Consider the following 22,483-nt stretch of genomic DNA (forward strand, 5'->3'; position numbering starts at 1 on the left):
GGGGTCCCACCGTGGGGCCGGGGTCTCACCTCGTCCTCGGGCAGAGTGGGGAGCGGCTCGAAGTCGTAGAAGTCCAGGTCCTTGCCGTCCACCTCGTAGAAATCCGCCGCGGCCGAGTCCATGGCCTGCATCCTGCGAGCGCGCCGGCCGCGCTGCGGCCCCGGCCCCCGCCGGCCTCCGCGCCCGCGCCCCGCAGGCGCCCCCCGCCCCGCGCCCCGCCCCGGCCCGGCCTCCCCCGGCCTCCGCGCCCAGGTCTGCCCAGCGGGCTCCCGAGCGGGTCCGGCTACGCGCGCCCGGGCGCCATGGCAACGGGCCCCGCGCCGCCCCGCCCCGCGGCCCCTGCCCGCCGGGTCCTCGGTGCGCCCCGCCCGTGCGTCTGCCGCAGTGTCGCCCGGACGCGGGAGGAGGGACACCTGGGGCAGCGCTGCGGGGCCCGGCACTCGAAAGGCCCCGCTCAGTGTGGCGGGCGCGAGACTCCCGGGGGGACGGTGGCCGCTTTTGGGAGGCGGGGTGGGTGTGCGCCGCGGGGAGGGGGCGGCCCGTCGGGGAGGGGCCGGGGCCGTTTCGGGGCGGGGCCAAGCGGGCGGCCGGTGATTTGTTCTTACAGGCGGCGCAGGCTGCGGCCGGGCTCCGCGCCCACCCGGGCGCACGACGGGCCGGGGCCGTGGCGCACCCCAAGGACGTCGCTGCGGGGGGCGTCGACCCTCCGTCGGGTCCCTGCCCCCGCCGCCGGCCCGGGGCGTGGCTGCCGCAGTCCCCGCTGGGGTGGTGGCCGCAGAGGCGCGCAGGCGGGCGGGGCGGGCGGGGACCCGCCGAGCGGCTGGAGGGTGGCCAGCCCCTCGCTCGAGTTAGGGTCCCATGGACGCCTCGTGGGGACCAACAGCTACAGCTTTCCCCGCACCTTGCGAGCCAGCCTTCTGGGTGCGGAACAGAAGCCCAAAGACCAGCCAGCCCCTCCCCCTTGGGCAGTCCTGCCTGCTCACGATTCAGCCCTTCACTGCCCATTAGGCTCCGCCAGCTGGGCTTTGCTCAGCACCAACGTGAGCCTTGCCCCAAGCTGGGGCCTGGAGTTGGGCAAAGAGCCAGAATGCCCCCACCCACATTTCCCACAGAAGGGTGGATGGAAATCACACCACCCTGAGTTGACATAGGTGTCCCCCACCCCAACCCCCTAGAGAGCAGAGCTGTGGCTGAGGTCCCCCACAGAAGAGCTCCCCCATGTGGCCAGCCCTGTCCCCACAGCCTCGCCTGGCCAGGCACACAGCAGGCACTGCATAAATGCTCCTTGTGTGAGTGAGGCAGGGCTTGTGACAGGCTCTTCAAAGTCCAAGGGTGCAGTGGGCAGGGACACGAATTCCTACCGTTCTGTCTTTGGGTCAGATCGCTGTGGCCCCGGGCCCTGGATGTGACACCCAAGGATGTGAGGGGCTCTCGAGTCACAGGAGAAACAGACGGGTAATGAAGCCTGAGGCTGGCGGCCGAGATGGGTACCAGGCAGCCTTGTGCCAAGTGCTGATCCTTAGGCCCACCCAGCTCAACTGGAGCAGAAATCAGGGGCAGCTTCCTCCCATCCTGGGATATTTGGAAGCTCAGAGCAGCAGCCAGGGTGGGTGGAATGGGGTAGAGGCAGCAGGAATTGGAGAAAAGGCTTCTCACAGATGTGTGACTTGGGCCTGCTGTCCCTGAGATCTCTCTGTGGACACCACATAGGGTGTGGCCCTCTTGGGGAGCCTTGGGCACAAAGGGTGTGCTGCAGGGGCCTCATGGAGGAGGGTGTGGGGCTTTGTCACCTGGTTCTCAGATCACTGTGCAGCTGACCAAGAGCCCAAGGTTTAGGGTGAGGACTGAATGGGATAGGGCAAAGGTCATCCCATAGCTGAGGGAGCAGTGACATCACATGTGCTCCTGGGTGTAATGAAACATTGTCTATTTTGGGAAAAGATGCATCCAATTTGGGTGAAATACGGAACAAATAGGCTGCTGACATCAGCTGAATCAGCTTTGGCTGTTGCAGCCTGAAAGCACTTCGAGGACTGCTGCTTGGTGACCAGGGACCAGGGCGCATGGGCCTCGGGGAGGGGCCTGGGGCAGGGCACACTGCAGGTCCTTCTCCCTATCTGCCTGCCTTCATTTCAGAGTTTGTGGCCAAGGTCTTTCTGTTTGTGGAGTAATGTGAAACTCCTGCTGGAAGTGTGTTCGCCTTTCTGAGCATTGCACACCTGCCTGGTTTTATAGCAAGCTTCACTCCAAGAGAGGGGCCCTGGGTCCTGGGTCTTTGAACGTAGTAGATGGTTGATTGATGTTGTTGAACGAGGGCCTGATTCTTGAGATCAGAGACATCTAGATTAGGCACTCCAAATCTTCCCAGAGCCGATGGAACAGCATAGGCATGTACAAAGACAGCCAAGAAGCCCCAGATGTCCACTGAGAGCTCATCCCAAGCGCAGTTCCAAACGGCCACGAATCCTTATGAGCAGACCACTAGACTGGCCTCCTGGCCTGGCCTCTGCACCTGCCTCTGCACTGTGCCCCAGTGTCCAGGACACGCCCAGCAGCACACTTTCTTCTTGGCTGTCTGAATCCTGCAAGGCCATGGTGGGTGGTGCCCAATCTTCTTACTGGTCTTCAATGACCCATCTACTCAATCTCTGCCCCACCCCTCTCCTGCAGGACTCTCCCTCCACGTGGCCACTTCTGCCTCTGCTGTAGCACCTGGCCTGACCCACTCTCCCACTGACCTCCCTCCTGGTCAGTGCCCAGGAGAGGAGGCCCCATGGACGGAGTCTCCTGCAAAGCCTCCTCCCTGCTGGTCCCTGGTCATTGTCACATTTGGACATTGCCAGGACTTGTTCCTGTTCTCTGAGCCCTGTCTCTCCGCAGGTGGGGGCTCCCTCCTGTCTCAGGGCATGCAGCTGATGCTCAGCTTGGCGAGGCTGATGTGAGGCCAATGGAGCAAGGTCTTCAAAGCCATGGCTCTCATTTTCTCTAAAACAACTTGAAGAGCTGTGAAGCCCTTTGCACATTTTGAAGTTGACATCCAAATAAAAAAAAAAGGTAAATAATTGCAATGAATGTAATATCTGGTGTGGTGTAAATATTGACACTTTGAAATAAAGCTGTTAGTCACTCTTGTAAATGTATGAGAGAAGCTCAATACCAAAGTGGTTTTGGAACCACCATCAATCATTTACAAAAAACACATACACACATTTTTCTTCAACAGTCAGAAATCCTCATCATGGCATTTTTCATTAAACTCATTCTGGTCATCCAGTTTTGCGCAGAATTTTATTCTACCGTGACATATTTTTATGCTTGAAAGTTTCTATAGATCATCCCATTACACTTTTAAAAAAATCCTCACTAGGAGATATGTTTTTTCGTTTTTTAAAATCAATTTTAGAGAGAGAGGAAGGGGGAGAGAAAGAGAGAGAGAAACATCGATGGTATAGAAACATCGATCGTTTGCCTCCTGTACTCACCCCAATCTGGGATTGAACCCGCAACCCAGGTACATGCCCTGACTGGGAATTGAACCTGCAACCTTTCTGTGTGTGGGAGGATGCTCCCACCAACTGAGTCCCCCAGCCAGGGCCCCATCACACTTTTTGGCAACAAATACCCATGTAAGTTGTAATAAATTGAATATTTAATAAATAAAAGAATTCTTTTTGTTCTGTTTCCAGTGACCATTCGACTCCTTTCACATGACTGAGGTCTTTGGGTAAAGTAAGTGACGCTGTTTGTCTTAGAGATGGGAACAAACCGGACGGTAGACCACTGGCCTGCCGCTGCTGGGGGAGTGTGGGCTTGCCCGGCTCAAGTTGCCTTCCTGGGGACTCATGGTGCTTCTTCACAGAGCTTGGGGGATGAAGGCATGAGGTCACCGTGGCCACGGTCCCCAGTCCAGCTGCCCTGCTCTAGAACGTGCCTGAATTGGGAACTCAAAGACCCCAAATGTGACTTCTCACTCTGGGGTAGCTGGAGAAAGACCGGGGTTTCCTGCTCCATGAGAAACTGTCCATGAGGTGAAGCGTGCGCAGGGCTGCAACAGAGGTGGGCAGAGTGGGGAAGGGGGCTGTTGTCCCCATGCCCCTGAGGACAAACCAGTGCCCAGCTGGGGCTGATTGGGAAGGAGTCTCTAACCCCCAAATTCTGATGCCAGAACCCCTGAGCACAGGAAGCGGGGACCCTCTGGCAGCCAAGGCTACCCCCCTGGGTGAGGAAGGCCGTGGGTAGGACCCTGTAGTGCTGACACCTGCCAGCTGGTGGGTGTGAAGGCGGAGGGAGGGTGGAGGACGGTGGGCGCCATTACACAGAGGTGCTCTGGAGAGGTTCCCCCCACCTTGTTGCACCTTCCCTGTCCGGGCTCAGGGGTTTCTGGTCCTCGAACTGATATGACCTCTGTGATGTCAGGCCAACACCTTTGGATTCACAGCCTGGCAGGGGCTGCTGCCTGGTGCCCTTGGAGGACTGTTTCTCAGGTGGTTTATTTCTGTCACATGTGCCTGTGTGTCCACCAGCACCCCCTCCCTCATGTCCCACAGGAGCTGGCACAGTGGAGCTTGGGAACTCACCCTGTCACCGACCCCCATCCTGCAGCCCGACTTCCACTCTGGGATGGACGCTGCAGCTGCGGGGCGTGTCTGAGGGATGCACCTCTCAGGCCCCTTCCTGCTCCACCTGCCCCCTGATGGCCAGGGCTCTCAGCTTTGACCTTCCAACTCTCTGAAGAGCACACACACGCATGCACACACACACACTCTCATGTATACACATGCACATACACTCACGTACACACACATGCACACACTCATGTACACACATGCGCTCTCACTGCACACACACAATACAACTCAGACACCCACACCCCCCCCTCACAAACTCACACTCACATGTGCATGGACTCACACATACGCATAGCCATGCAATGCACAAACATGCAGCACACATGTAAACACACACATTTGCCTCTCACACACATGCACACTCACCTTTATTCACTTACTCTCGCTGTACACTCACATATTCACATGTAACTCTTCCTCTTCATCACCCACACATGTGTACACATGCAGACACATATGCACAGAGCAAGGAAGGGACAGAGAATGTCAGGCCACCGGCAGCCTGAGCTCTGTCCAGCTCCCTGCTGTTCTGGAAGCTCATTCCACACGGAGCACCAGGCTGCAGTCGTGCGGTGGGCTTTTGTGCTGTGGAAACATTACATGCCAGTGGGACATGTCGCAACACTGCTCCCAGCTGGGCCCAGGAGGCTGTGTCAATACTGTAACTCCCGAGGTTTATTCAGCGCTGGGCTGCTTTGGTCTGAAGAGTGAGGTGTGCTGTCTGTTCTGCCAGGGCTGCTGAGGGTGGGAGGGATGCTGGCCACCCGGGGGGGTGGGGTGGGGGGTGCCGGGGAAGAGCAGCCCTGCCCCAGGCCCCAGGGCACAGACAGGGCCTCTCCCCTTGAGGGTCAGAGATGCACGTGGATGCCATTAACCAGCCTCACAAAGGACAAACAATGTAAACCACTGTATTTCACCTGACGGTTCTGCATCTACAGTGTGTACACAGCACAGCGTCGGGTCTCGGTTCATATCAGCTACAGAAGCAGGTGAACAGGCCGGGCAGCGCCGGAGACAGGAACCGCCCAGCGGTCATCTGGTTGCCTGTCTGGTTGACCAGTGAGGACACATGGGGTTTGTGGCAAGTACGGACACTGGGAAGTTACAACTTCACGGTCAGGTTTGCAGGAATCCCGGGAAGTGAGGCTCCTTGAGCTCAGATACTGAGCGTGGGACCTGGGGCACCCGACACACTCCTTGCCCCTCCCGGTGTGTGTGAAGGAAGGAGCTGCCCTGGGTGATGGCCTCCCGCCCAGACGGCAGAGCACACCAGCAAGTCACAGCCGTGACAGCTGTGCAGAGCCCTGGCCGCTCGGCTCTGCCGCCTGTGCGCGATGTGCTGTGTGCACGTGTGGCGGTGATGCGTACACAGGTATGGTGTACTGTGCACGGATGGGGTGAACATGTGATGCACGCATATGGCATGTGCACGCAGGTGGTGCGTGCACGTACACGTGTGTATATGTAGGCGTGTGAGTGTGCATGTGTGTGTGTCTGCACACGTGTCATAGTTCCTGGAGGAGGGAGGGAGAAAGGGAGGGGCTCCCGGGCACAGTCTCACACGCACATCTCGTCCCTCTGGATGTCCAGGCTTCTGCCTTTGAGAGGACCCACTGACCCAGCCCGTGGGATGGGGCACTTTTGTCCTCTGAGTCAGGGCTTTGTGTTCATGGAAATGCCAGCCCCTCCTCTTTTGGGGGCAGGGAACTTTATTTTCCGCAAATGCCCATGACAGTGGTTGGCTTTGGAAATTGAATATTCATTAAAGGACATTTGGGCATTTACAGAGCTGTGTGGCCCCCTCCAACCCCTCTGAAGGCCATGTGCTCCCAGAGCACAGCTGGGTGCCCCCACGTCTGTGAGGCTCTTGGGCCTGCAGGGCTGGGCTGCATCCAGGACGGAGGCTGAAGGTGGAGATGGCATCGGGCGCAGGATCGAACATGGGTCCTCAGGTCCAGAGCGCACCGGACTGACCAGCAGGCTGCCGGCCCCTTGGAGCAAAACTTAACACACACATTGAACAAGAGAAAATATCAGTGGTGCCTCCTGCTGTGGCCATCACAGGCGGGCAGGGCTCCCCACGCTGAGGCTGTTTCCTCTGCCTGCTGCGTGGCCGGGCTGTCCGGGAACCGGGTGCTTCAGGTTGGAAAGCGGTGAGTGGACATGGACAGCTTGTCTGACCTCGGGGTTAGGGAGGCAGCATGGCTCAAAGCGTCTTCCCACTTGAGTCCCTTCATAATGAGGGGGTCAGTTGGGGTGCCAGGTGCTTCTGAGAGGCTCTGTCACTTGGTGACCCCACCGACCTCACGTGGCAGAGGGTCCCTGCTCTGCTCTGATGCTCTCCCGGGGCAGGTGCCGTGACAACTACACAGTCGTCTCATTCTTCCAGGGCCCGGTTCGGATGTTGCCTGTGATGTCAGCACCATAAGGCACGGCTTCGCACATGTCGCCCTTGAGCAGCCCATTCTCCGGGCCACCAAAGGACAGGGACTGTGTCCTCCGGAGCATCTCAAAGTGGGCTGGGCCGCGGCCTACCTCCCTGCTGGCCCGTGGGGCGCAGCTATAGAGTGTGGGACTGATGTTGCCGCTCTCGGGCTGACTGACCAAGGGGAAGGGGTCGCCCTGGGCGCAGCAGGCCAGCGTGTGCATCCCTGCCGGGCCTTCGAGCGAGCTGGGGGGGCTGCCTGTGCGTGAGCTGCGGGGGCTGCCGTCCAGGCTGGATGGGATGTGATAGGCATACTCCTGCTCGGCCGCGGCTGCCCGGTGCCGGCTGAAGTAGTGAGGCTTAGTTCTGCCCTGGAGGCACCTGTGCAGGTGTGGGTCGTGCCCAAATTCGTCTTCCTCGTGCAGGTGGACATGGGCCATGTCCTCCATCAGCTGCTCACAGTGCATTTTGGCACAGCAGGGTGTGGCTGGCGACAGGCAGCTGACATGGCTCTGGGTGGCCTGCAGGTTGGTCATCTTGCAGTGGCTGGCCGATGGGTGCCCAAAACCCCGTGGCTTGCCAACACAAGGCGAATCCTGCAGGCAGGTGGCATGTCCCAGTGCGTCCCCATTGGCATCAAGCGTGGGGTGGGCACTGAGCTTTGAGGCCTGAGTGTCCCGGCGGGAAGGGCAGCAAGACCACCAGCAGTGCCACACGTCGTCCCGCTTGGCGCAGTGGTGGATGAGCACGAAGAGCCCCAGCGTCACACAGAAGGCGCCGTAGAGGCAGCTGAAGACCATGTCTAGGAAGTGGCCCTGTGTCACAGCCAGGGCCCCGAAGGTCCACGTGGCCGTGAACAGGAAGAGTGTGAAGGCAGCAGCCCGCAGCTGGGCCTTGAGCGAGTGCTCATTCTGCAGCAGCGAGGCGGCCAGGGTGGCGCAGGTGGACGGCATACCCCGGGGGGCCCTGGGGCTGTGGCCAGCCTCCGGCCCTGCCAGCCGATGCTGCTCCTCCGTCCGCTCCCTGAGCTCGTATCTACGCTCTGGGTGACGCCGCAGCTGGACATAGGTGCCCAGGAAGTACACGCAGGTGACCAGGGCAATGAAGGCCACTGGCCCGTAGAATGCGCCCAGGCTGGGCTCCCAGGCCATCCAGCAGCTGCGGGGGGAGAGTGGGTGAGTGTGAGTCACACTGCATAGAGCACCAGTGAAGTGAGGCCACTGTCCCCCTCAGCTCATGGGGATGCTGCCATTTCCTAGTGTCAGTGAGTGCAGTTGTGTGATCAGGACACAAACAAACACAGACTGAAGCGTGGTGCAGATCAGAGGCCAGCCAGCACTGGCATGAGTCACCAGGACAGTGCAGAGGGGGTCTGGGGTGTGAGGAGCACATGTGGAGCTGCTCTGTGTTCTCTGCTTGCCACTTTTTGTGCCACCACTTTTCTTGTGTCCCTTCCTCCCTCCCCAGATAGGCCCCGGAATGGGTGACCATGGAGGCAACAGGACCCTGTGCCCTGTGGGGCTTAGTTTTGGGGGGAAACTGAGGGAGGAGTAGGAGCCAGTGAAGGTGTGGGGGGTGGTAGGCATAGCTCGAGGGCCCCGAGGGGGTGCCTGAGGGCTGTGCTGTGACCTGGGCCCAGAGTGGGGCTTCTGTGAACATGGGGGTGACACTAGCCTTCCTGGGGGCAGGAGGGGTTAGCTGTGGGGAGAGAGCCCAGTGCTGACTACCACCTGCACCCTGAGGTGCCCGTGGAAATCATTACTGGGCATGGCCAGCAAGTGGCCTCATGGTCGGGTGATGAGGAAGGGGCCCCACCCTGCCCACCAGGGCCAGCCTGATGCACTCAGGCTACTTTGGCGGCCCAAGGCTGGGAGGTGATCAGAAAGTGTCCTGGGGCACTGGGGCCTGTGGAGCTGGGGGTGCGTGTCCTGTGGGGAATGAGAGTGGGGAGAGTCAGTGAGGTCCCCAGGCCTGGGCAGGGCAGGGAGGGCCTGCGGGTCTGACTCAGCTCCTATCACAGCTGGGTCCACTCTGCTGGCCTCGGCCATGCTGCCCAGGTGTATTGGTTCCCCGGGCCTCTCCATCTCCACAAATCAACCCTCAGTACCCAGGGAAAGAGCGAGGGGGAAACTGAGTCCATCAGGGAGGAGGGCAGCTTTGGGCAACCAGGGCTTGTGCTGTCACCTCATGGACACCTGGGGACAGTCCCTGGGCAGCCCCAGGACCCTTGCCCTGCGTGGTCTCAGCAAGGCTGCACCTCGTTTCCAGACTGTTTCAGTCTGTTGTCTATGAGCGTCTGTGACCAGCGGAGGTGCTGCCGCTGGACAGCGCGCAGCCAGGGGGACTGGCCCCGGGGGGCGCTCCTGCGCAGGAGCCTCATCAACAGCCACCCTCACCCCTCAGTGCTTGTACTCACTATGCTGAGTCTGAGTCCTCCGTCCCGTAATTCCTGATGTTTGTGGCAGCCGTGACCCCACAGATGATGAAAGGAACCCCTCCACTGATGAGGTAGAACCTGCCGGAGATCAGGAGGCCGCTCACTGCCCTTTGAACCCAACTGGATCACCTAAGGACAGCACCACCTTCGGGGCAAAGGAGGGAGGCATGGCCCGGGGGTCCTGGCCAAGTAGCTGTCAGTCATGGGCAGCACCAGCCTCCCTGACCAGGGAGCCACTGCCAGGGCCTGGCCTCTCCTCTGCCCCCTTCCTGCACTCCCAGCTCGCTGGCTGCTGTCCCGCTGCAGAGATGGCCCTGGCCAGGCCCCAGTGCCACATCCCCAATGAGAAGAATGACACAGGTCCTAGGTCCTTGGGTGGGAGCAGGATGACCCTGCCTATGGTCACTTTTGGTGACCTCTGGGGACCGTGCCTCCCAGAATTCTATACCGAGAACACACCCTTCAGAATGCAGGAGAAATAAAGACATATTGTAACAGAAACAAAACTAAGAGAATTGGCCACCAGCTGACCTGCACTTCAAGAAATGCTAAATGAAATGCTTCAGGCTGAAGGGATCTTGTACCAGAGGGACACTTGGAGGAAGGAAGGATATAAAAATGCTAAGTATTAGGGTAAATATAAAAGATTTTGTTTCCTCTTAACTTCTTCAAAATATGTATGACTGTTTAAAGAAAAAATGTTACCTCTGCCTGTGGCACTTATGACTTATGTAGGGGTAATCTATCTGGAGTCTGCAGCATAAGGATGGTGGGAGGGGACAGTGGCCAAGCGTGGCTCCTGGGCACAGCTCAGGGGCATGGCACAGTCAGCAGAGGGCGCTGGAGGCTTAGACAGCTATTCTTGCTGCAGCTGCTGGGCAGTCAGTGGTGTGGAGCCCTGCCCAGGCCAGTGATCCTTTCCCAGCCCGAGGCAGCCCCTCTGCACCAGCCTCACTTGCCCAGTGGCTCCAGCCACATCCTCTGCAGTGAGGTCTGAACCAACTTTGGGGACTCCCAGGTCACAGCCCCTCTCCTATCATTGTCATGCAATCCCTATCGGGGACTGTACTGTCGTACAAGGATCTGTTGTCGTGAATCTCTGTGCGACAGTGGAGTTTCTGTTTTGTTTCCACTGACACAGCCCCTAGCAGACTCCAGACCCATTAGGACCATGTGCTCCCTGCACTCCTGTGTCCCTGCACAAGCCAGCCAGGAGCCCACCTGGCTGTGGGGTCACCGAGGGGCAGCACGGGAACCAGGGATGGCCCTGAGCACAGGGACTCTTGATCTTGAGACACGGAGAGTCTGATCAGTAAGTGGGGTGGGGTAAGTGATGTTCACGTGTGAGAATGTGGATTCGGTCCCTGCTGTGAGCACCACTGTCCCCTGCAGTCTGTAGACACCCTGTGATGAGCCTTTCACCCTTGACTTTGAAGCTATCCCGCTACTGTGGTCTCACTCTGATATCTTCACCGCATGTCCCCTCAGATTCCCTCGATGGCTTGTAATGATGGTACCTGCCTAGACTGGTGATAGGTCTTCATGGAGGAAGCTGCGTGTCCTTCAGCCTCAGTGCTGGCCACCTATGGTTGCCTTTATCCAAATGTCCCCAAGGGGCTGAGCCATCAAAGCCTTTGGCCACTTCTCTCTGCTCTGGAGTCCCATCTTCCACCTGCCACTGAACACCCAGGCAGACTGTGCATGTGACCACCTTGCCCAAGGTGACATCCATCCAGGCCTAGGGAGCTGAGGGGCCCTGGATGGTGCGGGGAGCTTGGGAATGAGATTGCTGCCTGAGGGTGATAAGGCCCAGGAACACTTCTGAAGTCGACCAAGCAGCCTTTAGGGACCCCTCACCTAAGCCACCCGATACCTGGAAGCCACCTCTCTGACTGCCCGGCCTTGCTGCCCACCAGCATCCCCCCCATGGAGGAGGCAAAGCCCCTGGAGAGGCGACCATGTACAAGGACCGTTTGTCACAGGAGAGACGGCCAGTCCAGGTAAGGACAAAGCGCAGTGGAGCATAAGGAGCCATGAGGATGCATGTGTAGACGTGAGGCTCAGTGAGTGTGCCCACCCCTCGCACAGGGGATCCACCTAAGGGGCATCCATCTCCTGGCCCAGCTGCTTCTCTGTGTGACCAGGAGTTGTGAATTCCAGGAAATCAGCCTGGTGAGTCCAGTAAAAGAGCCGTTTGCACCCTGTGCGAGCACTCGGCCTGTAAGGGCACACGGGCCTCTGAGATCACAGCTCGCTCCTGACCTCCCTTCTCCAGGTTGCACTGACCACGGTGGGTGGAGGTGATGGTCCTCAGGGAGAAGAGCTGGTGGACAAAGTCCTCGGGACTCACGCAGAGAAGGTGAACGGCGTCTGTCCTGCGTGCCCACAGTGACGTGAGGGAGGCTGCAATGCGGTGTCCTGTCCAGAACTGTGTCCTGGTATTTCAAATGTAACTGGACACTTCATGACCCAGCACCGTCTGCCATGGCTCACTCAGGGACAGGGGCCAGCACATAGGGCTGCGTGATCACTTTTGCTTTAAGAAGAGCTCTGCGTTCCGGAACCTAGACTGTAAACCAGGACATCTGTTCCCAGGTATGGCTTTGTGGGGTCACTGGAGGACACCGGCGTTGGCCCCTGTGCATCCTGCTTGGTTCACCAGTGGCCCTGGAGCCCTGTGCCCCTGCACAGGGCAGTAGTGCACCTGGGTGCCACACTGAAGGGGCTGTGGTGTCTCCTGTTCCGAGGCGTGGCCATGAATGCCAAGCTTAGGTTTCTCATCAGAATTGTCCTCCTGCTGAGAAGGTTCCTGCAGAAGGGAGCCCCAAAGAGCTTCCTCCCCCTGGGCAGGTTGGACGAAGGGACAGCAAGGGCCCTTCAGCACTCAGGTCACGCTGGACTCATGTAAGTACCTTGGTGTTAATGTGAGTGCATTTTTCTAACAGAAAAGCCACCAGCAGACCTTAAACACTAGGAAGTACTTAGGGGTACTTGTTGGAAAGGGCAGAACAGATTGCAAAATTAGGATATAATTACATGAAGCTAAATTGGGAATTAGCCTCTGAGCACCTATAAAACCACAGCAGGAAAGTCTATTTTGATTCTGAAGTGGTTCTCTCTGTCCAAAGGCTGTGGTCTGAATGTGTACCCCCAAGTCCATATGGTGAAGCCTTAACTCCGAAAGTGAGGTTGGTAGGTGGGGCCTTCAGGAGGTGATCATGTCACAAGGTGGAGCCCCTTGATGGGATCAGTGCCCTTGTGACAGAGACACTGAGAGCTTCTCGCCCCTCCACCATGTGAGGACACAGTGACAAATGTGCAACCCAGAGGAGGGCCCTCACTTGGCTGCACTAGGGCCCTGACCTCAGACTTCCAGCTTCTAGAACTATGGGGAATAAATGTCTGCTGTTTATAAGCCCTCAGTCCGAGGTATTTTCTTTTAGCTCAAACTACAACGTTCATGGAGCAGTGGGAGCCAGAGGGAAGGTCTGTCTGCTCGGACACCCTCCTTGAAGGGGTCCGGCCAGTGGGGTGCCACCTCCTACTACAATATGATCAGCCTCTGGTCTCCTTGGGGAAATCCCAGGCCCAGCATGGTCACCTCCAACCTCAGGACCCCAGAGGCTGGGGGAAAGCTGGGAGGGGCTGGAGAGGAGGCCCACACTGGAGCCCTGAGCTGACCCCCCAACACGAGTCTGCGCCTGTGGGAGGGGTGTGCACACTGGAGACCAAGGGCAACGTTGCTGGGGTCTCAGCACCATGTGTTCCCCACCCCCAACCTACATCCAGGTCTTTTTGTACAAAGGGGTGAGACACAGAGGGAGGAGCAGGTGGCAGTGACTTCCAGGCAGTGCAAGAGTAGCTGCAAGTCCCAGAGTGACCTGCAGTTGTGACACCGCGGCCCTGAGTCTGGCAGGGCCTGGGCATGTGGCTTGGTTAGGGGCATTTTGAAGCCGTCACAGAGGAAATGATCAAAATGTTCCATGGCCTTCATCTCATTCGTCAAAAAACCAGGCACCCTTCAATCATCAATTACAGACCAAGATACGGGACATGGGACCTCCGGGAAGACAGACAAGATAATGAAATCCTGCCTCCCTGGCCTGTGTTGGTGGCCCATGGACCATGGGCCCTGGTTAGCACGTCTGCTTGTATCTGAAAACCAACCAATGTCGGAAAACCTCTGGGGGAGGTCACCTCAGTGTCGCAAACAACACAGGGCACTGCCTCAAAAAGAGTTCTTCTGAGGAGTTTCAGGCACCTGGAGGTGTTGCTGGGTAGCCCTTCAAATTTGGAGTCAAATGGAGCTCAGTCCCAGGGGCTGGGTGTCCACGGTCCCCAAACATGGGCCACAACCTCACAGTGGCAGCAGCTACCTCTTACAGGACCACCTGGGTGGGGCTGTAACGGGGACCCCTAACAAGCCACGGTCCCTCATGGGACCACCCGCGCACCCTGAAGTGTCCTGGCCTGAGGAAGTAACAGGGTGTCTGGCTACAGCTGGGGCCTATTCCCAAAACCACTGTGAGCCCCAGACAAAGGCACAATCACCTTGAAGCCAGCAACTCCAGCAACTGAGCTGCCTTGATTTCCCCCAGCTAATGAGTAGGCATCTTAACTCAGAGATCCCTGAATAACTGAAGCCACTTACTGATCCCCACTGGAGCCATCTGCACCATGGCCCACCCACAGCATGGAGCTCAGCAGCACTGGCTGGACACCCTGGCCCCCAGACCAGCTGACCAGGCTCTAACCCTAGCTCACTGCCCACCCCTGACACCCCCAGCACCCCCAACCCCCAGCCACCTCATCCTTAGGCTCCGAGTTTCCTTGTGAGCCACTTTGCCTGCAGCAGGCCTCCCAGAGCCTGGTGGGTGGAGGGGACATGCACACACTCTGGTACCTGAGCAGGGGCTGCTGGGAGTATGGAGGCTGGTCTGCCCCTGGGCACGGTGGGGCCTTCTTGGTCACCTGCTTGTAGATGTTCCTGGCGGTCACGGCGATCCACAACATGGTGCAGAGCGAGCAGTAATGCAGCACGATGCCCACCTGGCGGGGGAGACAGGTCAGCGGTCGCCCACCAGCACACTGACCTCCCAACTCCATGTCCCAGAGCATCTAGCCCTCCTACTCCCCTGCGTCCTCAGGAGGCATCTCAGCAGTGACAGGAAATAAGGCAACTAAAGGCTCCAGGCTCCAGCAACACTGCACTTCACAGGGGCCTCTGAGCGCAAGGGAGATGCCTGGGCTGCAAAGACGCTTTGCAGGTGTCTTTGAGCAGCTTTGCTCTCCTGCAGAGCGATGGGCTGGGAGTCCATGGGCCTGGGAGCATGTTGCCCCTGGGCGTGGTCCACGTGGGGCCGGCTACAAGGGCAGGATGCACACCACCCTGCACAAGTCCCTGTGGTGGGTGTGGCCCAGGCACGGACCCAGAGGGCTCTAGGGAGCGAATGTGCCGGGCCCTCCCCCGCACGGTGCTTCCTACCAGGTGAAGGTGGTGGGAGGTGCAGCAGCAGTTTCCCAGGTGCCCATGTTTTGGGCCCTGCCTGTGAGATCAGCACCACCTTCTGGATCAGACTTGCAAGTCCGCTCCCCGTAAGTCAGAGTTGCTTGTTACTATGAAAACAGTGCCAGGTCCATCCCATCGCCAGCACTTACTGCATTAGCTAATCACGCATTCTGCACTCTGTCTCCATGTGGTTCTAGAGAATGAGGTTACCTTTGAAGTAATAACCTGACATTTTGCAACGACAAGTAAAATATGGCTATAATTGGAAAGGACATAAATGTTTAAGGAACACAGAGATTCTCTGAATAAAGTGAGCATTGCACCATTATAATGATTTATCAAGTGCGGAGTTCAGTTTTACCTATGAGAAAACTCCATAATAATTGATGAGAACATCAGGATGGGGGGTAAATCCCAGAATAGTATTTAGGGTTTTGGATGGGCTCCTGCACCTGGGCCCGTCCAGCCTTTTCCTTGGCCTGGCCTCCCCGGGGCTTGAGTTCCATCCCACGCACACAGCTTTACCCCACCCCGTGATGGAGGAGGCGCTAGGAATCCAGGGAACAAACTCGGCACCAGGAGGAGCAGAATGGGGGACTGTGTCACCCGGCCCTTGGTTGAAGGATGGTCTGACTTTCTTTTCAAGAAGAAATAGTCAGAGGCACATCCTCAGAGGCGAGGAGGGCAGGGAGCACCCAGAGCAGGGAGGAGAATGTGGGAGACAGGGTGGGGCTGAGCCCCGGACAGACCATACGTGTGGGGATTCTGAGAGCATGTAAACGCAGAACTCTGTCTCCCAAACACGACGCAGGCTGGACACACGGAGAGGTCACAGGGACCCCGCCCTGGTTTTCAGACAGCACTCTACTGCCATCCCATGCTTCCGGGCCCAGGACAATGCTGGCTGTCCTTCTGTGTTCATGATGTCACTTTGTACTTTAATGAGGCGCACGGTCATTTTTTGTTGCCATGACAACCGTCTGTTCTCTTCATCCGGAGCTTGGACCACTTCTCATACATCACTCATAATCACCAGGAGCAACACTGGACAGGAAAAGCTGGCCAGAGGGTCCTGTGTCAGGCACCAGGGCCATGCACAGGTGTCACTGGTCAAAGTGGGGGCCAGCCTGGGTACCTATAATGAATCAGCTCATGCAATGAGGGAGTCTGAGGAAACCCCAGATCTACAGTTGTCAAGCTGGAGACCCAGGAAAATGACAGTGTAATTTCAGTCCCTGTCTGCATCCAAGAGCAGGAGTTGGATGTGGCAGCTGGCGACAGACAGGCTCTTTCTCACTCAGACTTTTATTCTATTCAGGCCCTGGAGGATTGGATGCCACTGACACCAGGGACGGCCCTCCACTTCACTCATCTCACCCCAAACACCATCACAGACACACCCAGAATCATATTTGATGTGTGTGGGTGCCCCGTGACCCCATCAAAGGGACACATGAAGTAGCCACCACTCCTTCCTGTGCCTCCCGGTCTCCTGCAGTGAGTGGAGGAGGGACTCGGGCCAGGAGCACCTGGCTTCACCTCTGCTCTGCAGCTCGTTTTCCCTGAAGCGCTGGGCAGGTTACTATCCCTCCCCACTGGAAGGCAGGTCCACACAGCAGGGCAACCAGTGGGTTTGTTGTCAGCTGCACCCGCAGCACCCTCAGGCCCCCAATGCATTTTTGTGAGTAAATGAGTGAATGAATGAATGGTGCCCTGCTACCTTCTGGAAAGGTCGTGGGGAGGTCAGGACAGTGTCTGCTCAGAGCACAGGGCTGACTGCCTCTGTCGGAGTCCTGAGGTTGTCACCACGAGAGAATCGGGCATTTCTCAGACTAACATGATTTCTACAGATCTTACCTCTATGGTAGCTTCTGGGTCGCGCCTGCCCCACACTCACCATGCACCCCGGCCGTCCACCCTGCTGAACAGGCCAGGCCTCAGGTGCCATGAGAACACCTGGCAGACACAGACCCCTCCCGGGTTTTCGGGAGGGCATGGGCTTCCCAGTGCCATGATTACCGGGTCTCTGAGGTGGGTGGGGGGACTGCACCACCGTGATTCTGGCAGCTACGCCCTGCTGGGCCCAGCTCAAGGGCACTCGCACGGAGAAGTGTGGACATAAAGGTAACAACCCCAGTCATGCGTCTGGATCTCTGCTCCTTGGCAGCATTGCAGGCGGATCATAAATTGGATTTCCTGGGGCACTTGCCTCAGCGGTTTCCACACCCGTGAAAAGGTGTGAGGAGGAGGGTCTGCCCCTCATCATGGTTTTCGGGTTTGTGCTGGATGGCTGGTCCTGATGTGGAGTCACAGAAAAGTGACTTCTCCTGCATCAGGAGCCTGGGGGCTGGGTCCTGGGGTGCCAGGGCTCTGGAGCAGGGGGCTCTCTCATGGGCCTAATGCGAATGGGCGGGTGTGGGGAGTGGGAGCTCAGAGCCCCATTATTCCCCGAGGTAGCCCTGCGGGAGCAGCATGTTGTCCACTGATCCCCAGGGTAAGTCACCAGTCGCTGCTGACTGTGCAGGTGGACAGGTCTCTTGTGGACAGATGGCCACCGAGGTCAGTGCCAGTACACTCGGTCCCAGGTGGTGAGGCTGCGCAGCCCCCACAACCACCAGTGAATGAATTCCCAGCAACAAGGCTGTAAGGGGAGCAGCGTCACGTCCTCGAGGGTGTCGGCTGCGAGGGTTCTCTCCATAGAGCCCAGGCGGGCGTGCCCACAAAGTGACAGAAACCGAAGGGGTGAGTCCTTGGGGATATGGTCTGTGGATGTGGAAGGGCCTCTTTTGAGCCCTGTCAGGAGCTGAAGGGTAGTTTAAGCTTCTCTCTTTTCACCCAAGAGGGGGCAGGACGGACTCCTCTGTGGCCTCTACACGGGTCTCTGTGACCTAGACTCCATGGTAGCCTGCTGGTGACAGTTTCTGCGGCCTGTTGATGAGTCTCCGCATCAGCGTCCTGGGATTCTTACCTGCTCGTCCCCTGCTCCTGCCCCACCAGCCTTCGCAGGGTGCATCCCTACTTTCGGAAGAGCACTGTTTGTGGGGCAGTGAACTTCTAGTCTTGTCACCACAGGCCTTGGAGCAAGTTGGTTCAAGTGAAAAATAGACTATTTACATGATCAAATGGAGCAAGGTAAGCAGACTCACTTGGGTCTGCAACACGGACACTCTGGACACCTAACTGTCCTTTCAGGAGAAACACCTGAACAGATACTCAAATGAGATTTCATAAATGACACAAGGATCACAGATTTCCCCTTTGGCAGGAGAGCTGATAAACCCTTTAAAATCTGTAGCAGAAGGAAGGCGCAAGCAGCACTCACCGCCTGGCACAGGACGGGGTACTTGGTACGATTGATGCCGCCCGCGAACACCGTGAAGGTCAGGGCCGCGTGCAGGCAGAAGTTCAGGAGCGTGTGCCTCCCCTTGCGGCTGATCCGGATGGCGCTGAGGAAACACAGGTGTCACGTCAGGAACCCGCCCCTCAGCAGAGTGGCGAGAGCCCTTCCCCTGCATCTGTTCGTGTGGGAACCCGGCTGAAGGCCTCCGGGCAGGGAGACACACCCCAAGGACCAGATCAAGGGAAGGATGGATGGGCTGTGTGGAATCCACCCTTAGTGTGTGGCTGGTGGGGTTTGGTGTTAAATCCCCCCTGGAACATGAGGACTGGGAAGGTTTTTGAGAAATCTCCAACAACCTGGCCATTGACAGGTGACACCCGTCTAGTCACAGAGATGGGGGGTGGGGATGCAGAAATTCCTGGTCTCCTGTTCCCAGGACAGAGCTTGTCCCTCTCTGTGCAGATGTTTGGTCCCTTGAGAGGAGGTTGTGACAGTGACTGACGACACGGTGACCCCTATTGCCACGCTGGCACCTGGACTCGGGTGCTGCCTATGGCTGTGACCACGCTTCGCCCCTGGCTACGGCCACGACTAGATTGCCTAGCCTATGCTGACAGCTGTGCCTGTGGCCACAGCCTCTCCCTGCTGTGTACCCACCCAAGCCTCTTCCCATGGCCGTGGTTAGGTGGTTATGCCACGGCCTGGGCTCTGCCCATGACTTGCTTTGTGGGCTAGACCCTGACCATGGCCGGGACCCCTCCACATATTCCCCAGGGCATTGTCAAGTGATGGGGACACAGCCAGGCCATCTCCCCGCTCCCAGGAAGAGGTGGCCAGGAAACCAGCTCAGCAGAGAACCAACTAGACTCCTCTCTCTAGAAAACAAATGCGGACATGCCTTAGGGTCTGCTGGCTGCTCCAATTTCGCCAGGACATGGGCCCTTGGGTGCTGAGCAGACACTGTGCCGTTGGAGGAAGAACTCATTTCACCCGATTTGATAAGAACACGGACGCCCGGAATGGAGGGGCATGGCTGACCCTGTCACTCAGCCAGCCTCAGCCACCCCCAGGGCCATCCAGGCTGGGCAGGCTCAAGCTGGCCGGCGGTCTGTGAAGTGCCTTCCAGGGATTCTTGCTACATGAGGGTAGGAGGTCTCACTTTGGGGTTTGCTCTTGGTGGGGAAGCAGGAAGTCTCCGGGCAAAGCGGGGCCTCACCTCTGGTGCATGAGGTAGGTGATGACCGAGGCGAGGAGACAGAGCAGCATGACGGCCGTGCAGGCGTACACCACGGGGTGCAGGAACTCCCCTGGGTGCTGGGACAGGGAGAGGACAGTCTTCAAATCCTGGAAGGAGCACAGAGCAACGTGAGCAGCATGAGCCGAGAACCGCATCGTAAGGCAGCGCCATCTGCAGCGACGCCCTGTGCCCCGTGTCCCTGCTCCGAGTCACAGTACATTAGTCCCCAGGACCTCGGTCAGGCAGATTCCGTTCAGACGCGTCTTATCTGTCGGTTTTTATTCACACATACATCCCCCCTCCCACATTAAGCCAAATAACACATCAGAATGGGGTTCCCTGCGATGCGCAGACACCTCAGGCATTGGTTTAAGACTCAGAGTTTAGCGAGGACGCGCCCAGGCTGGGTTCACTGGCTGGGAGGTCACCCCGCCTTTGGGCGCTTCCTCCTTCTCTGAGGGCCCAGGTTTGAGGCTCCCTGGGTGCAGAGGCAGTTTCATCCACAGTGGATGTTTAATAAGAAACATCTAGTTCCCTTTGGCCTCCTGTTCTTTCTTTCTCCAAATCAGACTTATCATGGGTGCCTTTCTACATTTTTAGAGGTGACATTTAAAATTCAAAGTAGGCAATGCAAAACGAAGACATATTTTATATTTTAAAGTTCACACATGTATAAGTTCCTTTTGGAAGAATCTACTTTGCAAGCGTTCCACGAGCAAATCTTTACAATTGTTGGTGTGTGGTCAACAGAGCTGGACGGACGTCTCTGGACAAGTCCCCCTCGGCATGACCAGCAACCACGGGCGGAGCCTGGGCCTCGCAGCAGAAAGGCTGGGGAGCTGGGAGGGGAAGATGAGGGGCCCCACCCTCTGACCCCCCTGGAGGCCGGGCTTTCAATTCCTGTTCACCTCAGGGCCTGTGGGACCGGAAGCTGTCTCCTCCTCCTGGGACACCTGGTTTCCATCCTACCAGGGGGCCTCTGTTCTCTGTGATACCCAAGGCCTGAGAGCAGGCCTGGGGTGCAGGTTTGTTTGCATTTCCTGTTTCCTGAGGCATAACTTCCTTTTACATTATATTATTTTAGTTGCATGTGTCCTTTTGGCATGTTCTGCAAACCAAATACACCAGAACATCAAGAACAGGAGGAAAGGAGGAGGGAGTCAGGTCACGTGTCACTTGTCTGATCAGAACATCACCCTTTAGCTGAGGGTGACACGTGGCAAAGGGGCCAGTGGGAGCCCAGGACGCAGGCGTGTGTGCGCGCAGACCGTGCGTGCATCCTGTCCTTGAGGCGAGGCGGCCACAGGCTGGGGGCACGCGGGCCATCCTTCCTCGTGGTTCTGTACCAGCCGAGACTGTTTCATTAGAGCCTGGTGTCCCTTGTTGCTTTTCTAATGATAATTGCAGCTTATTGATCTGTCAACCTTTCATCAAAGTGTTCCCAGGGGAAAGGCAGAGGAAAAGATAAGTAATTTATTCATTCGGAGCACAAATTACCCTAATTGGACGTTGCATTTACATGTTTGTTACGTTTCCTTTTGGAGGTGTGTGGGCTGGTCGACTTCTGAGAGCTCCGGAGAGAACACTGAGAAGCGTCACGGGGATGTTCCTTCTCAACTGGCTGCCACTTGGCTTTAAATGGTTCATGTTTAAGGAGACACGTTAGTGGGTGACACTCTCCAGTTGTGGGATGAAGGCTGGTTTTATGGGTGTTTAGAAGTGTAAATATTGGACAGAATTAAAAGCACAAGCAGAAAGCACTCACTGATGTCTTCAAGTGCCTACAGCATCCAGGATAGTCTTCTAGGCGAGGCCTGAGGCACTGGCCTGTGGGCAACAGGGACTCCTGGCTTGGCCTAGAGGGCGGGTTTGGAGTGGGAGCCACCCACTGCACAGGCTGATAGGCTTTGGGCAACTGAGAGCTGGGAGTGTCCCGCATGGTGCTGGGCTCAGGTCTTGATTCAGCTCAGATGGCTGGTGGTTCCCTTCGTGTTGGCCTCCTGGAACCCTGCCCTGCGTCTACCCCAGTCTCTTTGGGGGTTTAATTCCCTTTTTTGAATGTGGGGTGCATCTGTGGGGAAAGGGGGCATTCTGAGAGTGCTGTGTGTCTTCACTCTAAGCACAGCCTGGGAGTACTGGCCTCTTGCCCTGTCCTGGCTTCAGGATCCTTCAGGATGTGCTCGAGGATGCTCTGATGACACTGAGCCCAGCCGTGAATTCAGAGCATGCAGGGGCTCTGCTGGGGTCTGCGCGAGAGCCCCAGCCCTGCTGTTGTGGCGTCTCCTGGGCCAGGACCACCCTAAGCTGACCGAGTGGCCTTTGTGCCACTGGAGCCTGCAGGTCAGTGATGGGGAGCCACTCTAAGTGCAACCTGATGCTACTGTGACTGGAGGTGCCAGCAAGTGGCTGCACTACCTACGCCAAGCCTCTGCCTGCAGCCACTCCTAGCCCTGAGCACAGGCAGTGAGACAGCAGAGCCCCTCAGCTGGGCCACCGACGCTGCTCCTCTGAAAGGAGGCAGAGAAAGTGCAAAGGTTTGGACAACCTTTTGCTCCATTTCCAAAGCTTGTCACTTTGTTCCCTGAGGAAAGGTGGTTCCCTAGCTCCGTGTGAGGGTCACAGGAGATCATAGGACACAAAGGAATGAGCACCTGGAACCTGCTTGCATTTGAATCCGCACTGCAGCAGCCAGGGCCAGGCCAGCCCACGGCTGCTTCGTGTACTAAGCTGTGATGGGGGGAGGTGGTGGCCTGGGCTTCAGGTGCCAGACACAGGCCTCCTAGGGGCAGCACCTGGGTACTCAGACCCTGTCTGAGTGCTGAACAGACAGCAGCACATTCTGAAAGGAGGCTCTGGTCCAGTGAGCCTGCCCAGAGACGCCTGGAATTTGGCGCAACTGAACTTCAG

General features: G+C 57.6%; 2 protein-coding genes across 2 annotated transcripts in view; both read right to left on the minus strand.

The window, feature by feature from the left end:
• The window catches only part of KNDC1 (kinase non-catalytic C-lobe domain containing 1), a 31,290-nt gene extending 31,132 nt beyond the window's left edge, over window positions 1–158 (minus strand). The window contains exon 1 of the mRNA XM_087824001.1: window positions 30–158. Coding sequence (XP_087680127.1) covers window positions 30–131 — 102 coding nt within the window. The 5' untranslated portion in view covers window positions 132–158. The remainder of the gene's footprint in view (window positions 1–29) is intronic.
• A 6,834-nt stretch (window positions 159–6,992) lies between these two features.
• Window positions 6,993–19,617, minus strand: ADGRA1 (adhesion G protein-coupled receptor A1). The gene is made up of 5 exons (XM_016206332.2): window positions 19,556–19,617; window positions 18,322–18,445; window positions 14,394–14,539; window positions 9,470–9,568; window positions 6,993–8,211 (listed from the first exon to the last, which is right to left on the minus strand). Exons 1-5 carry the CDS (start codon window positions 19,603–19,605, stop codon window positions 6,993–6,995), a joined length of 1,638 nt encoding a protein of 545 aa, XP_016061818.1. The 5' UTR covers window positions 19,606–19,617.
• Between the last annotated feature and the right edge of the window lie 2,866 nt (window positions 19,618–22,483).

This window comes from Miniopterus natalensis, chromosome 14 (genome assembly GCF_054644295.1).
Source record: "Miniopterus natalensis isolate mMinNat1 chromosome 14, mMinNat1.hap1, whole genome shotgun sequence".
Classification (NCBI taxonomy): Eukaryota; Metazoa; Chordata; class Mammalia; order Chiroptera; family Miniopteridae; genus Miniopterus; species Miniopterus natalensis.